A 17,232-nucleotide genomic window follows, 5' to 3' on the forward strand; every position below is an offset into this window, starting at 1 on the left:
GATATAATGCATAACAATAGTAATGAAATACTAAAAATATAATTCATTCATGACATGGCATTCAAAGCATAGCTCATATAAAAATGTTTCTAGAAACCGTAAAGCATATATATAAATACTATAAAAGGAAGAAGACCCACTCACTTAGAGTCCGCGTTACAATTCCCTAGCACAAACATCGAGGCATCATAAACGATTGGCGCCTAGAACAATTATCAAACCACATCTCAGAATCCTTATCAATAGAACACGTAACTTGCATAAAAACACATCCCCAAGGACGTTCTAGAATGATTTGAGGCCCATTGACCAAAAGTCAACCGTTGGTCAAAGATTGACAGTAGGGTCTACAACCCTAGATAATTCGATTTGGAAGATCCGCACCTCAGATTTTCCGATTCGTAACTTCCAAATATCCACATTATGCTTCTAAAACATCATACTAAATTTTCATTACAATCCAACCGTTGGATCTTCGCCAATTGCCCAAACCAAGTGGCGACAAACGTTTTATTTTACGAACTTACAAATCCAATTTGGAAATACCCGCACTTCGGATTCCTGATCTGTAAATTCTTATGGTCCTTAAATATTACATACTATAATGTACTAAATTTTGGTGATGATCTAACGGTCGGATCGTCGATTACTGTTCTAATCAAGTGGTGGACTTTAACGGAACTAGGTTCAAACCATAGAAATTCGTCAATCAGACTTCAAAAATGGAATCAAGGTATTCAAATTTAGCCTAGGAAGGTCAGGAGACGTCTCGGCCCATGCGCTGCCACACGTGCCACCGCAAGTGGCGGTTGGCCGCCCCGACTCGCAGGAAAAATCAACTATTTCTAAAAATTACCAAATTTTACAAACAAGTATATCTCAGTAAGGGGAACAATTTTCATACCTATGGCCAAGTCCAATTTGGGCGGGAAGCACCTGAAATCCACCTTGATCCGCGAAAACCCTTGAAATAGGTGTTCTTGACTCGACTCCACACAAGCTCCGACGACTCAACCATTGATTAGGCTTTGTTCCTGTAGTTAAGGGGATTCTATTGGTGGTGGTGGTCGACAGGATTAGCTTCAAATTTTGATGATTCGAACCCAAAACCGTCGCCCCCTACCGTGCAGGTTCTCCCAATATCAAGGCCAAATCCCTTTATTTTTGGGGTGTAATAGGAAGGGGGAAGGTCATGAAGGGTTTTCCAAGTGGTGGTTTGATGAAATTCGTTGGAAAAATGGATGATTCACCGTTGAAAAACCTCCCATAAATGGGTCGGGTCACGGGTTAAGGGGAGGGTCTGATTCTCTCTTTCTTTTCTCCCTCATTTCCTTTCCTCCTGATTGGCCGGTTCCCTCCCTCCTTTCTCTCATTTCTCTTCTCTCCTTCTCATCCCAGCCATCTATTTCTTCCTTCCCTTTTCTTTTCCTTTCATCCCAGCCACACACGTGGCATTTCACATGGCTTCAGATTTTCTGGAGCCTTCTAAAGAAGGTTAAAATTACCAAAATATCCCTAACTTTATACGTTAATATCTCCTTTGTTATAACTCCAAATTACGTTCCGGTTGCGCCCACGCGTTCGTAACGACGAATACTATAAGGATATGTTAAGAAAATAGATCTTACATGACATGATGAGGCGGTCAAACAAAATCAACGTATTTTCCTCGAAGGACATTTCCGTACATTCACTCATTAAAATAAAATAAAAAACTATAAAATTGGAAATGGATCGTTACATTCAATTAGTTATCAAATGATCGTTTTTTTTTTAACAAACGATATTATCTACCCTAAGGAGGAGGAGGTGAGCTTAGCCTCACAATAGGCTAATGTCATTCAATCAGTTGTTTATTAAATATTATTTTCTCTATTTTTAATGTGAATTCAATAGAATGTAGATAAAAATTGAAAGACCGATTTTATTATGTGGATTTAGCTGCTTTGATTGGTTTATGAGGGGTTTCTTATAGTGTTGTCTAATATTATTCATTTAGTCCAAATATTTGACTTTCTTTTTGTCATGAAAATAAAAATATTGAAGCAATTCACGCATATAAATGCATTTAAAATGTGTAAGTAGCACGTAGGACACCGTATTCAAATATGCCTTATGGACGTGTGTAAGCGCTTGCATGAAGGCTAGTGATACGAAATGAAAGGACAAGTTTGAAAATAAACTATTCAATATTTGTGGTAATCTTTATTCAGTAGAATATCCAATAGTTGTCATTCTCCAATGCATCTACCATTTCATCTCAAATATGCTACAAAGAAAGGTAGGCCTACAAATAACAATCAGAGGGAGTACAAAAGGTGACCAAAATATAGCCACATCTTCAATTATACATGAATTAAAATTTCCACTGAATGTGTTGACTTCATGACTTAGTAATTTAAAGTCTTGGTCCTTGGAATTATTAGTTCATAAAATACAATATTTGTTAACTTGAAGTGCATGCATAAAGTTGGATAAAATCTATATGGTCTTTTAATCAATCAGCTGTAGCAAATAAATAGACAGTTCATAATACTTAATCTCAGTTTACTACTCTCGAGTTTTTTGGTTTTTGACATTTGGTACATCAAATTTTTTTTCATCCCAGAATGGTACTTGAAGTCATAATTTAGAGAAACTTTCATACATATGTTAAGGTTAATGTTAAATCAACCGTTGACCAGTGATGTGATGCCCACATGGACAATACCTGGACGTGTGATTTACTCGGGATTTTATTCGTTTTAAATGTTGTTTGCCTTAGTCCTTTGGCATGTGTGATTTACTTGTTGTGCATGTGTAAAGTTGGATAAAATCTATAAGGTCGTTTAGTCAATCAGCTGTGGCAAATAAATAGACAGTTCATAATACTTTTACTCATTTGTTTTTATATAGTTGAATGACTTAATGATTTCATATTTTATTATTATTATTTTTTAGATATGACATTTACAAAGTATTTTATAATATGAACGATTTTGATCATAAACACGAAATTTCATGAATTGAAAACTAAGTATTTTGAGGAAGTTAATTTAATAAAAAAAATGATACTATTGTATATAATGACAAATATAGGCATAGTTGTGGGGATGGTGGCAACAACAGCAGTGGTAGGGGTAGCGGCAGTGATGGTAGCGGCAAATGTGGGGGCTTTGGTTGTGACAATAATAGGGTGTGGTGGTTGGGGTGTAGAGGTAATAGTGGTGGTAGCGGTAGTAGTGACAATTGTGGTGGTGGTAATGGTGGTGGTGATATAAGGTTAATTGTTGTAGTGGTAGGTGGTGGCGGTCTTTGTTCTCCGAGGGCAACAATATATGTAAAAGGATAAATAATGTCAGTTTTCATTAATGAGGGTATTATAAGAATTAAAAAAAATATTCATTAAACGCTTAGCTCCGCTTTTTATAAAAGCAAGTTTTAAAAGCAACCTATATGTTGCTTTTAAAAGCTGTTGACTGGATGCGACTGCATTAAAAATAGGTATGATATAGGTGTAGAGAGTAAGTTAGGTGTAAAAAAAGGTTATATGGGTTCAAATAAAATTTCTCATTTGTTTTTGTTATGAATAATGCTAGGAATACCAAATTTTTAACAAAATGCTACTTTTACCATCTAATTGTACCATCGTTTGTATCATATCTCTAATAGAGATGGAACCCATATGTGTTGACAGACCTTACCTCTATTAGAATTAGAAAGATGGTACAACTAGGTGGTAAGTGTAACATTACTCAATTTTTAATCAAATTTGCAAACCAAATGACGTGTACCAATAAGAAATAAGCATATTAATTAACACTTAACTAATAATAACAATCATGTCATTTGGTTAGTAAATTTGGTTTAAAAATTTGGTCTTCCTAGCATTATCCTTTTGTTATTGTGCGGTGATTTGTGGTTTGTGTTAACCTAAAACGAGATCCATTTTTTGTCCGTAATTAATATCAAATCCAATAGTGAATGACCATATATTTCTTGGTCACCACAAGAGAACATTTTTGGATTTTGGTCATCCAAATTTTGTGACACTAGGTTCAAAGTACTCAATGCCTAAGCTGGAGCATAACAAAATCATGCACATGGAAGTAGTTTACATCTCAAAATACAAGATTGCATCAGATTTATATAGACAAGAAAGTCTTTGCAAATTTAAAGAGAAAAAAAAATGAGGAGCAAAAATATCTGCTACAAGGTATGGTGGACTTATATTTGCACCATTAGTGTCACAATCATATCAATTTTATATGATGGCGAATTTCTTTGGGTTCTTAGTCATCTCAGCCAAATTTCAGATGTCATTTCGTCTCAAACACTGTACAAAAGAGTAGTTGACTTAACGTAATTATTTCAGTCAAATCTAGGTTCTACTCCTCCAGTTGGCTTGCAATTTCGTCCTCTGTGCACTTCATCGTCATTGTAGCATCCCCATGTCAAAATTCACATGTAGGACGATGACTAATGGTAAAATGACAAAAGCACAATAATTCCCCATCTTAAAAACAATTACAATCAAGATCAAGTGGTAGAAACACAATTAATCAAGAGTGCATTGCCTTTGCCCCTGTCAAGTCTAGTTTTGAAAAGTCAATACGTCGAGTTTTTTTTGTCCAACCGTGCAAGTGGGTAAGGGAGGGTCCGATTTCATTCGGTTTGGTTTTTTTTTCGGTTTTCAGTCTTTTGAATCCACCCCTACAAGTGGGTCGAAATTTCAATGGTGGTGCTGTCGTAGAGTCTTTTCATATGTAACAAGTCTATTAACTTTACCTGCGTATGCTCACGCAAACTTTCATAACACATCTATGTGGACAATATCAGCCATTTGAAACAGATCTTGCAACCATATAAATTTGAACTTTTTTCATTTATTTTCTACGCGCAACAAAATGTCTTTCATTTGCTCATTTCTCTTGTTCCTTCATATTCTTTCTATGGTAATACCGATCAATGTCACCGACTATATATTTGGGTGGAGAAATTTCAAGTCATGGGACTAAAAACCAAATTATAAAAAGAGAATACTACAAAATGAGAAAATTCTTCAATGACACGTAATAATGAAAGATGCGGAATGAATGAATAAGATTGAAAATAGACTATTCAATACTTGTGGAAATCTTTGTACAATAAAATAACTAATGGTTCTCCTTCTCCAACGCATTTTCCATTTCATGTGCTACAAACAAAGGTAGGCCTACAAGTAACTATCAGAGGCAATTCAACAAGTGACCAAAACATGGCCACATTTTTAATTATATAGGAATTAAAGTTTCCACAATTCAAGTGGGAATGTATTGACTTCTTTAAACTCTGGTCCTTGAAATTATTAGTTCAAAACATACAATATTTGTTGACTTATCGTGCATGCATAAAGTTGGATAAAATCTAATACTCAATATTTATTATCCGTTTTAAATGTTGTTTGCCTTAGCCCTTTGGCATGTGTGTGATTTACTTGTATTGCATGCGTAAAGTTGTACAAAATATGTAAGGTTGTTTAATCAATTAGCTGTAGCAAATAAATAGACAGTTTATAATATTTTTATTCGTTTGTTTTTATATAGTTGAATGACCAAATGAGGCCTTAGTGTTACAAGTTTACACCAAGGGTGGAGAGAATAAATTTGTTATATTTACACCTTTTTCTTAATACTTTTCTTTAATACTTTTTGAATTCCTTGCTATATTTACTTCAAGGATTGATGAGAATAAATTGATTACAAAATCGTAATACACGATTCGAACCTAAATTTTCTTTTATTTCAAGTAGAGAAAATGGAGCTTTATATATAGAGACAAAAACTTTCACTATATTTCAAGGAACTCCACTAATTTTTAAACATGTTAATGAGAGACAAAAATATTAAAAATAAATAAACCCCATCTCAATAACATGGAACAATGCTTTAAAATAGCAGTCATACCTTTGAAGCTTTAGGGTTGTTAATAGAACACAACCCTCACAATTCCAACAAAATTAATATGTGACATAAACTCAACTCATCATCGACTATTTCTGCAGAATCAATTTTGAAACTATATGTAGAATCAGTTTGTATCCTTTATTACTAGAAATAGTTTACTATGTCCTCGATCATTTTTGCAGAATCAGTTCAACCCGTCATCGACCATTTTTGCAGAATCAGTTCAACTCATTCTCGTCTATTTTTGCATAATTAGTTCAACCCGTTCTCGACCATTTTTGCTCCATTTTTGCAGAATCAGTTTAACCTGTGGTCGACCATTGTTGCAGAATCAGTTCAACCCGTCTTGGTCATTTTTGCAAAACCAATCCAACTCGTCCTTGACCATTTTTGCAGAATCAGTTCAACCCGTCCTCGACCATTGTTGCAGAATCAGTTCCACATGTTCTCGACCATTTTTGCATCATCAGTTCAACCTATCTTTGACCATTTTTTCAAAATCACTTCACCATTTTTGTATAACCAGTTTAACTTGTCCTCTGTCATTTTTGCAAAATCTGTTTAACCCGTGCTCGACCATTGTACAAAATCAGTTTAACCCGTCCTCGATCATTTTTTGCAGAATCAGTTCAACCCGTCATCGATCATTTTTGCAAAATCAGTTCAACCTTTGAGTGCAAATCTTAACCCTAAAGCCGAAATCGCATACGGTGTTGGCCTAATAAATCCTAGTAGGGCTCCGTATCCTGGTTTGGTATACGATGCTGCTGAAATCGATCAGGTAAATTTTTTGTGTGCACATGGCTATAGTACTAGATTATTGAAAGCTCTTAACGGGGATAGCTGCTCATCATCACAATCTAATCGTGGAACACTCAGTGATCATCCAAACTATCCTTCTGTTGCACTTTCCACCTCGAACCCTAAATCCGTCAATGGCATTTTCAATAGGACCATCACAAATGTTGGATCACCAAAGTCCACATATAAAGCTAAAGTGAGTACACCACCAGGACTTGAAATCAAAGTTAATCCAAGTGTTTTAAAGTTCGCATCTCTCGAGCAGAAGCTATCGTTTCAAGTCACGGTGAAAGGGTTGATTGAAAAAACCATAGTCTCTGGTTCTCTGGTGTGGGATGATGGTAAATTCCAAGTGAGGAGCCCCATTGTTGTGTATTTTGTGTTTTGAGAACAAGGTATGTGTGGAGCCAAAAATAATCATAAGGGGACACATGGATCTTTGGATATAAAAGCACAAAAATACCCTTAAGGCATATCAGGATTCCTACGCGCGAGCAGCGGACAATCATCCCTCAACCAAGTCAAAAGTGCCCAAAATAGGTATTTATTCAAAAATTATTTCATCCATCTTCTCCACAAGGTAACCCCCAAAAAATTCCTTTTAAATTATGTTAATTGCTAATTAATGGATTTATTACCCAATTAATCTATTAATGGCCAATTAAACTACCAATTACACCCAAAAAACACACAAGAGGTCGGTCACCTTCTCTTCCAAGGGAACCGGTCATGCCTTATATATTCTACCTCATTTTCTCTAAAAAGCTAAGTCTACACTCTTACTAAATTTAGAAAATTCAACAAGTGAAAATTAAAATATTCAAGAAATAGGACTGCGGCGATCCACGAGGCTAAATGTGACAATAAGTGGAGCGGCAGCACCACCACGGTGAGGTCCATAGTGTCACCACCACGGCCCAAGCCATGCCATCCAAGGCTCACGGCACCAAGGCCACAACCCAAGCCATGTCACTTCATGCCCAATGCGAGCCCAACACGTTGCCAAGCCGAGCCTAAGCCTCGTACCCGCGTGCATCACACGACGAGCAGCCCAATCCCGTGGCCCATCCTGCTTTCATAGCCCAGCCTGTTCCCGTGGTGTCCCAAGCAGCCCAAGTCAGCCCAAGACTATCTCAACCATCTGGACCTACCATCGAGCCGGAGGCATTCTCACCACATTTCTCCGCAGATTTGACATTTTCCAACTCAAATCTCGTGCCCAAAGTCTACAACCCTTCCACTGCTCAATAAGGCACATTCCTTCCAAGCTCTTCCAATTCGAATGACGAACAACACTTGTCCCGACAAGTCATAGAGTTGACGAGCGCCCTTGCACAACAGACGACCTTGATGAATCAGCTCTTGCAACACACCGAGATCCAATGCGCCCTAGATGAGGTGTCACGAAGTAGGACAAGGGCAGACGAGAAACCTCTTCAACAGCGTCTCGGCAAGCAGCCACTCAACCAGGCACGAACCGAGCATTCGGGCAGTTTACACTTCCTATTGGGTCCCCGAGATAGCGTATACTCCCGCCTTAGTGCGTGAATGAGCGTGCACTCTCAACTAAGCCCATAGGCAAGTATACACTCACGGTTGGGACCACACACTGATGATCAACATGAGCAGCCTTCCAGGCAAATCGTTCATTCGTTGCTAAGCCCACAAGAAAGAGCTTCCACATCTCATCGGAGTAGGCAACACGGCGGACAGAGAGAAGTAGTCACTCAATTCGGCTCAAGTTCAACTGGCAGCCTGCAAAGAATTCCCCTGCCTACTAGGAATGGACCACATGCAATACCGCTACAACATGGACAAGCTGAGAACATAGAAGAGCAACCTAGACCAGGAGGTCAAGAACGAGGGCAGCTGAGAGCTCCGCTACCCCAACAAAAGCAAATCCAAAAAGAGGTAAAAAGACTCATCAACGAAGATTGTGTGATTTTCAACGCAACAAAGTGGCCGATGAAGCACTACAGTGGGATATAACCAACATGAGCAGCTCACCCTTTATGGATGAGATTGAGCAGGCAAAGCCTCCACATAAGTTTAGCATGCCACACTTCATATCTTTCAAAAGAGATGGAGATCCGGAGAAGCACATGAAGCACTACCGAAGCGCGATGGTCCTTTATCAGAACAACGATGCCCTTATGTGCAAAATATTTGCCACTACTTCAAAGGCGAGGCACAAGAGTGGTTTCGCACCTTGCCACCAAGATCTATCCGAAGTTTTGATGATATTTCCTTGGTTTTCACCAAAGATTACTCATCTTATCGCTCGATCAAGAAAAAGTCCGACCACTTGTTCAATGTGAAGAAAAACCCAAAGGAGTCACTTCGCGATTATGTGAAGAGGTTCAAAGCAGAGAAGGCAAATATCATCGAATACGACGACTCAATAACAAGTACAGCCTTCCAAAAATGACTCCCAGCAGACCACCCACCGTTCGAAGAAATGATCATGAAATAAGACTTAACTCTAGCAGACTCTTTTACTTTGGCAGAGAAGCATGCACTTTAGGATGAGGCTCGACGAGCAGACAAGGCACCCGAGCAGCCTCGAAAAGAGTCGGTAGTGGCTCAAAGAAAGGAGGACGGGAAGTAGTCCAGCAAAAGCAAGCAGGAGGCCAAACGTAAGGACCGACCCATGACCAAAGAAAGCTTGACGACCAAGAACTACTCTAAGTTCTCAATTCTGATCCATCAAATCTTTCACAACATAAAAAACGAGCCATTATTCAAGTTGCCGAAACAATCGAAGGGATATACTTCTAAGTTGGATCACACCAAATACTGCGCATTCCACCAAGGTCTTGGTCACACAACCGACGACTGCTACACTTGGAAGAACTCCCTAGAGAAGCTCGTGAAAGAAGGCAAGGTCGATAGATACTTGGACAAGCTAGTTGCGCAGCCTAGAAGGAATGTAGACAATGACGAGAAGCCGTCAACCAAGACGATTCGAGTCAATGGTATCTTCGTCGAATTCGAACACTTGGGGGCCACCAACAACTCTAGAAAAAAGAAAGTTCCAACAGGCTCTACTAGTCTCACAGGTTCAAACAATCGACACCCAACCTAGACCCATTATTGGCTTCACCTAGCAGGATGCAGAAGGCGTCAATTTCCCACACGATGACGCACTAGTAGTATCTGTCCAACTAGACCATGCTATAGTTGATAGAATGATGGTTGACAATGGAAATGCAATTAACTTACTTTAACTCTTAGTCATTCAAGAGATGAGCCTGAAAAACACAATCATACGCCGAGCAGAGGTACTCACCGGAATCAACCGGCACACCTCAACTATCATTGGTCACATCACACTTGACGTAAAAACACCGCCAGTTGTCTCAAAACAGACGTTCACGATCGTAAGTGACCTATCTCCCTGCAATGGGATTCTTATGAGACCTCGGTTGATCAAGTTGGACGCCGTCACTTCCGTCAAGTCTAACCAGGCCGCACTCTGACGATGTACTATGCAAGTGTTGAATGAATCAAAGAAGAAGGCCTTTACCCCCGTGGAGGCTACCGAAGTCCAAAGGGACGAAGAGGCTACTAAATAACAATTACAGTAAGCGGATCAAGAATGTGGTGCCCAAGCAGACAAGATAGGATGGAAATCCGAGTAGGATGTCGAAGACATCATTCTTGATCCCTAGCAGCCGGAAAAGATAGTTAAAATCGGCTCACGTCTAAGCCCAACCGAGAAGGAAGAACTCACGGCTTTCCTTAGGGAAAACCGAGACATCTTTGCATGGTCATCATCAAACATGCCTAGCATCGACCCCGAGGTAGCTTACCACAAGCTGCACGTCAACCCTGCTACCAAATCGGTGATCCAAAAGAGAAGACATTTTACACCCGAACGAGTAGCGATCATTGAGGCATAAATTGACAAGCTACTGGAGGTCGGATTCATTGAAGAGGTAGCACACTCAGCATGGCTTGCTAACATCATGCTAGTCGTAAAGAAAGAGAAGAGCAAATAGAGGGTTTGCGTAGACTACATCAACCTCAACAAAGCATGCCCAGGATATCCTTATCCGCTTCCCCGGATTGATCTATTGGTATATTCGACTTCTGGAAACCAGCTACTCAGCTTCTTGGGCGCATGCTCTGGCTACAACCAAATAGTCATGTCGACGGTGCATCCAACTACAAAGGCTCAAGGGCAGGCGTGGTCATTGTCACCCCAAACGGTTCAATCGCAATTCATTCCGATTCCCAGCTAATCACCAGCCAGGCTACTGGGGAGTACACGGCAAAACATCCAAGGATGTCGCAGTACCTATAGAAGGTATGCAAGCAGCTTGAGGCATTTTAGACTTACACTCTCACTCAATTTCTACGGGCAGACAATGCCCACACAGATGCGCTAGCCGGCTTAGGCTCTGCCCTCGACCACCAACTCAAATACTCTATTCTAGTGGAATATCTAGACAAGCCAAGCATAAAGACGAAGCCGACAGCCAAAGTGTCACAGGTTAGTATAACTCCCAACTGGCAAAGTTATATTATATACTACTTGGTCAACGACACACTCCCCCCAGAAAGATTGGAGTCTATGAAGCTCAAAATCAAGGCAGCACACTACTAAATGTGGAACGACATTTTCATCCGAAGATCCTACACCAAACCACGTCTCTGCTACCTAGTGCCTCCCGATGAGTTGAAGGTTCTAAGCTCAATCCACGAAGACGTTTGTGGAAATCACTCTGGAGGTCGATCCTTAGCACATAATGCTCTTAACACAGGCTACTACTAGCCTACCATGTACCAAGATGCTAAGGAGTTAGTACAAAAGTACGACCGTTGCCAACGCTACAAGCCGGTACCAGCACTGCCTGCCAGCAAGCTATACCCACAGACGAGTCCTTGGCCATTCATGTAGTGGGCAATCGACCTGGTAGGACCTATGCCACCTGCTACTGGGGGCAGATGCATGATGATCGTGGCAACTAACTACTTCACCAAATAGGTAGAAGCAAAGCCTATGACAACCACAACTCAGACGGACATAGAGCGCTTCATATAGAGGAACATCATTTGCCGATTTGGCATCCCTCAGTCTATCGTCACCAACAACGGCCCGCAATTTGTGGGTAAAGATTTGGCGAAGTTCTTCCAAATGTATGGTATCAAGCAGCACATGTCCACCCCAAGATATCTTCAAGGCAATGGGCAAGTTGAAGCATCCAACAAGACGATCGTCGACTTCCTCAAGAAATCCCTCATGGACAAGAAAGGAAAATGGCCAGACGAACTCATGGGCTTATCACATCACCAAAAGACGAGCAACTGGTGAGACACATTTCTCTTTAGCATTTGGTTCGGAAGCAATCATTCCTCCCAACATGTTATGAACGAGACTTTAGTCAGAACCTTCCTAATTAAAAACAAAAGATCGAAAAACTTCGGTGGAGACATTTGCAAATAACTACGTAAACACATGAAAAATATCAGAGTAGCATCATGAATCGGTGGCATAAAAATCTTTACGCACCCACTTGTTCCAGATGTTGGCACATGATCATGCATCGATAGATATATGTATGGACAATGGATGCCCTACCTTGCAAATTATGCCAAGAACAACAATCGATCGAGTGACCAGCGGTGGGACTTGGGAGAGCTAGGAATATTAGCAAGCTGCATTTTCTCAATTCCCACTCTCACTTGTTTGAGCATACCAACTAATATGCTTGTTTCTTGACTTATGGATGTATCCAAAGTTCAATATGGATGCATGACATGTGATGTAGGTCAGGAGGTTTTTCTTCTTTTCAAAAGCAGTATATGTTGGAAAAGTTAGACATGGAATTGATACCAGAGTTAATATGCTTTTGTACCGTCATTCCCTATAACCAAGGAAGAAAAAATCGATGGTCCGATATTTTTTTTAACTATCCAAATGGTTTTGTCAAAATATCGCGATATTATCGATAATATCGCGATATTTTCGAAACTATCGCGATATTTTGGCACTGTGCTAATCGGAGAAAAACACCGGAGCAAATTAACCGAATCCCTAAATCCCCAAATTCGAATTCAAAGCAAATTAACTGAATCCCTAAATCCCCAAATTCGAATTCAAAGCAAATTAACTGAATCCCTAATTCCTAAATCCTTAAATTCGAATTCAGTACAAAAATGAAATTACATGCAGAAAATTCGAATTTTGTACAAAAATGAAATTACATGTCGAGAAGAAGAGAAGTAGGAGCCTGGGAACGTCGTCTTCCTCACGAATCCAAGACGGTTGGGACAAAGTCGTCCTCCTCACCGACGACTACGATGAGTTCCGGTCCATCATCCGGTGTCCGCTGCCTCGCTAAGTTTCTCCACAACCATTGATTTGCGATGACGCGACAGTTACGACTCAACGACTGGGACTAACGACACTGCTTCTCCATGGAACAAGGTTGTTTACAAGGCGGTTATGGAGTGGCGTCGACGGCTAGGTTTAGGGCGGGTGAGATGGGAGGAGCAAAGGGAGACGCGGACGAGGAAGATCGAGAGATGGATTGAGATTCGAGAGATGATGTCTGTGTGTGTATGTGGAAGAACTGGAGAAGGGGGAAGGGAGAAGACTCAGAAGAGAGAAGGAAGGATCGAGAGAGAGACTGAGCTCAGTCTCTGTGTGCGTGTGTGGTGTGGTGTGGGGGGTCTCGAAGTGCGTGTGTGGTGGAGTGTGAGTGTGACTCACTCTTTGACTGTCTGTGTGTGTGGTGGCGTGTGAGAAAAAAAAAACATCTTGAGTGTGACTCACAATGTTTGCTAGCTCGCTATATAATCAACTTGATAATGTTAAATTCATCATGCAATGCATTTCCTTCCAATTTTTTATGATAAACTAATAGATAATTGATTAAATAAATATCCTGCAAAGTTTCAATAAAAATTTCCAAGTTTTTCTTACAATTTCCGTGGTTTCCATGTAATTTTTATCGATATCGATATTATCCTGATATTTCCATCAATATTTCCGTGTTTTTGGACTACCGATATTTCCGATATTACCGATATTTTCTTCCTTGCCTATAACCAAAAATTCCTTATTGTCATTAAAAAAAAGAGAATTTTTTATTTCTATTATTATATTTAATTAGTCTCTTGCTACATTAAATAAAAGTTATTAATACTTCCATAAGAAAGCTTCATTAATTTGGTAAAATTTTACATATAGTTATATAAATGTATTTAAAACTTATGATACATTTGAAAATAAACATACTGATTTTGGGTACGTTTAGATTTTAAATGAACTAATAAACAAATGTACCATAAAACTAAAGAGTAAATTGTAGTTATGGTCCCTTAACTTTAACTCAATTGGAGCAATGGTCCCTCAACTCATCAAAATGTGTAGCTATGGTCCCTCAACTAAAAATCCATTACCATTGGTCCCTCAACTTTAATTCAACTGGAGAAATGGTCCTTTAACTTTAACCCAATTGTAGTAATGGTCCTTCCAACATAACTCATTTTGACAAAAAATCTAATGCAGTTGACGAAAATGACCATAATTACACACTCTGATGAGTTGAGGGACCCTAATTATATAAATGGTTATTCCAACATAACTTATTTTGACAAAATTTTGACGAAATTGATGAAAATGATTATAACTATACATTTTGATAAGTTGATGAACCAATGGTAATGGATTTTTAGTTGAGGGACCATTGCTCCAATTTGATTAAAGTTGAGGGACCATTGCTACAATTTACTTCTAAAACTAAAATTACCCATATTATAGGTAATCAATTGTACCAATACAATCAAACGATCATACAATCAAATGTACCTTTACTATGATTATGTATGTGATAATGAGTTTTGAACCTTCTATTTAATTCACTAAACCAAATATTATAATAAACAATAAAAAATCTAAAATCTCCAGAACGAGAGATGCATATAACTATAACAAATTCATAGGTAAGGAATGATAGGGTAAAAAGGAAAACGAAAGTAAAGATGTAATGTGAAATTTTTTAGGGTGGCTAGCAAACAATTTCACGAAAATAAAGGTAAAAAGAAAAAGAAAAAAAGGAACGTTTAAAATTGAACTTTTAATAAAATGAAATTAAGCACCAAAACTGTACGAAAAATGTTTAACCAAATTCTTAAAAGTAATAGATGTTTAATCACCAAAATTGAAAAACAAGGCATTTATATCAAAACGCCCCCAAACTATGTAAAATAATCATGGGAACACAAACCATACCCCTAAGAATAAAGAGAAATTGCAACACGTGAAATGCATGGCTTTTCATTTTTAGTATAAACAAGGTTGTTTCTGAAATTTCGGGGATCCTGTGCAAATTTATAAAAGGGCCCTTCTTAGGATAATCTTTAAAAAAAATTAAAAAAAAATTTGAACTTCGTGGTTGTTTTTCTTTAACAAAAAACCTATCAATAACTCGTTTTTTAGACGAGTAAATTGTTCAACTTTTTTTTCTTTGGCGTTTCAAGTAGCCACATAAATATTTTTTAGTAGGTGTCATCTTTTATATCTCAAACAATATCATAATTAAATTATACTAAGTATATACAATAAAACCTGATAGTTCGCAATGCATGTGCATCTAGTGGTTTTTGTTTACTGCTCCCCTCTTGCTATGACAATTACTTGATTGATTTTTATGAGTTTTGCCCTAAAAAGTACAAAAGGAAAAAAAATATCATTATTAATAAAAATACCTAAATCTTCTAATTCCAACTTAATATACTTGAACTAGTAATACCTTATTTTAATCGAAGTCTACACCACTATGACCACTTCAATTGTCTTCGTGATTTGGACAATTTTCTTCAATGACAGGAAATTTTGAATTTAGGGTTTAATGGTTTGTGTAAAAAAAAAGTAGTGAGGATGGGAGATACATGGGAAGTGGGAGAGGGGGTGTCTCGATGAGAGAGAGAAGTGGACCAGGACTCTTGGAGTAAGAATTGAGAAACATTGTGAGGAATATCATTATTTTATAATTTTTATAAAATTTCTTACAATTTGATATGTAGGCATTCATGTAGCTTGTGACTTGTGGGCCTACTAGGATTTTTATAACTTTTATTTGGTTCTGATTAGCCTTTTTATTTATATAAATAATATAATATTATTTCATAGGATATCCGATTAGATATAAACTATTTTGGCCTCTTAAATTTTGTGGCCCTGTGCTATTGAACCGAGCTCCCCCTCAACGCCGGCTCTGAGTATAAATACATGATGGTGTTCTTGGATGAGATTGTCCATCTTTTACATGCTTTCTAGAACTTCGCTACAATGGCTTTAACCCCATGGTTTCTCCTTCTCATCAGCCTCATATCTACTCTGCCAGTTGATATCACTCTATCTGCTGCTCACCAGGATACCCGGAAGGCATTCATAAAATATGCATTTTGAACAATTCCGTTTCTCTGCTCAAAATATGTTCATTTATTAATTTAATCTTCTGATCTTGGATATATTAACTGCAGGATTATATTGTGTATATGGGTGACAAGCCAAAGCCAGAGGTTTCCACCACTACCACATCAGCTCTTCATGTAAACATGCTACAAAACGTCATCGATGACAGGTTTAATTAATTATCACATATGATAGTGAGCTTAATTATATATACTGATCAGTGTTTTAAAATACTCGCATGGAGGGCCTTAGAGTATGGACGGGTGGCTTGCCGTCTCTATTTTGTGGGAGTTGGCGAAAAACTCACATAGCTTCGTCGGGGCGTGCCTCAGGACGTTTGATTGGGCGTCAGTTTTGTATAAAGGTTGTCGAAATCTGAAAAAAAAAATTTGATTGAAATCTGGGTTTTGTTTTCAGTTGCATAGCAGTCTGAAGAAGATGAAGACGCCAACTTGTAGGCTGATTTTTCTTTTCTTTTTTTTTTATTATTTTTTTCACTTTATTAACCGCTGTTAAATCATATCTTTTAGCATATTCTATTTTTTAAGTTTTTGTTTTTTATATTATTTTATAGATATTAAAAAAAATAAAAGATAAACAGAAAGAAAATATTTTTATACTTTTTATGAAGTATATAGACCTAAAAAAACCTCAAAAGACCCTAAAAAACTCAAAATATATCTTTACTTTTTAACGTTATATCCATAACACGCCTCACTTACGCCTTCGCCTTTTAAAACATTGATACTGATTAACATTATTCGTGACAAGGGTACCATTTAATTTAGTCGTCTCTCATACATACACATCTTCTCTTTGTTTTTCAAGCTTAATTATGGCAGAGTTTGAAAGTGTCAAATTTTTGAAGATTTTGATTTTTGACGTTTATTTATCCAGCAATATTGCGCACGAATCTCTGCTTCTGCACAGCTACAAGAGAACCTTCAATGGCTTTGCTGCCAAGCTAACAGAGGAAGAAGCACAGAAGTTGGCTGGTTGTCTTATGAACCCAACTTAATTTTATTTTTCAACTTGAATAAACATTAAAAGTGACCATTGTATGACTTGAAAAATATATGC

General features: G+C 38.2%; 1 protein-coding gene across 9 annotated transcripts in view; it reads left to right on the forward strand.

Moving 5' to 3' along the window:
• The window catches only part of LOC126629937 (cucumisin-like), a 58,017-nt gene that overhangs the window by 37,342 nt on the left and 3,443 nt on the right, over nt 1-17,232 (forward strand). The window contains exons 1-3 of one of the 9 annotated variants that reach the window (XM_050300093.1): nt 15,934-16,122; nt 16,221-16,321; nt 17,050-17,147. The exons of 2 other annotated variants lie outside the window; for them this stretch is intronic. In XM_050300093.1, the coding sequence (XP_050156050.1) occupies nt 16,027-16,122; nt 16,221-16,321; nt 17,050-17,147 (295 nt within the window). In that variant the 5' untranslated portion in view covers nt 15,934-16,026. Of the gene's footprint in view, nt 1-6,839; nt 7,124-15,933; nt 16,123-16,182; nt 16,322-16,373; nt 16,517-16,569; nt 16,607-17,049; nt 17,148-17,232 lie in introns of those variants that run through there. 6 more of the 9 variants (XM_050300101.1, XM_050300094.1, XM_050300100.1 and 3 more) reach the window with 6 other exon arrangements.

Source organism: Malus sylvestris, chromosome 7, assembly GCF_916048215.2.
Source record: "Malus sylvestris chromosome 7, drMalSylv7.2, whole genome shotgun sequence".
NCBI classification, from domain to species: Eukaryota; Viridiplantae; Streptophyta; class Magnoliopsida; order Rosales; family Rosaceae; genus Malus; species Malus sylvestris.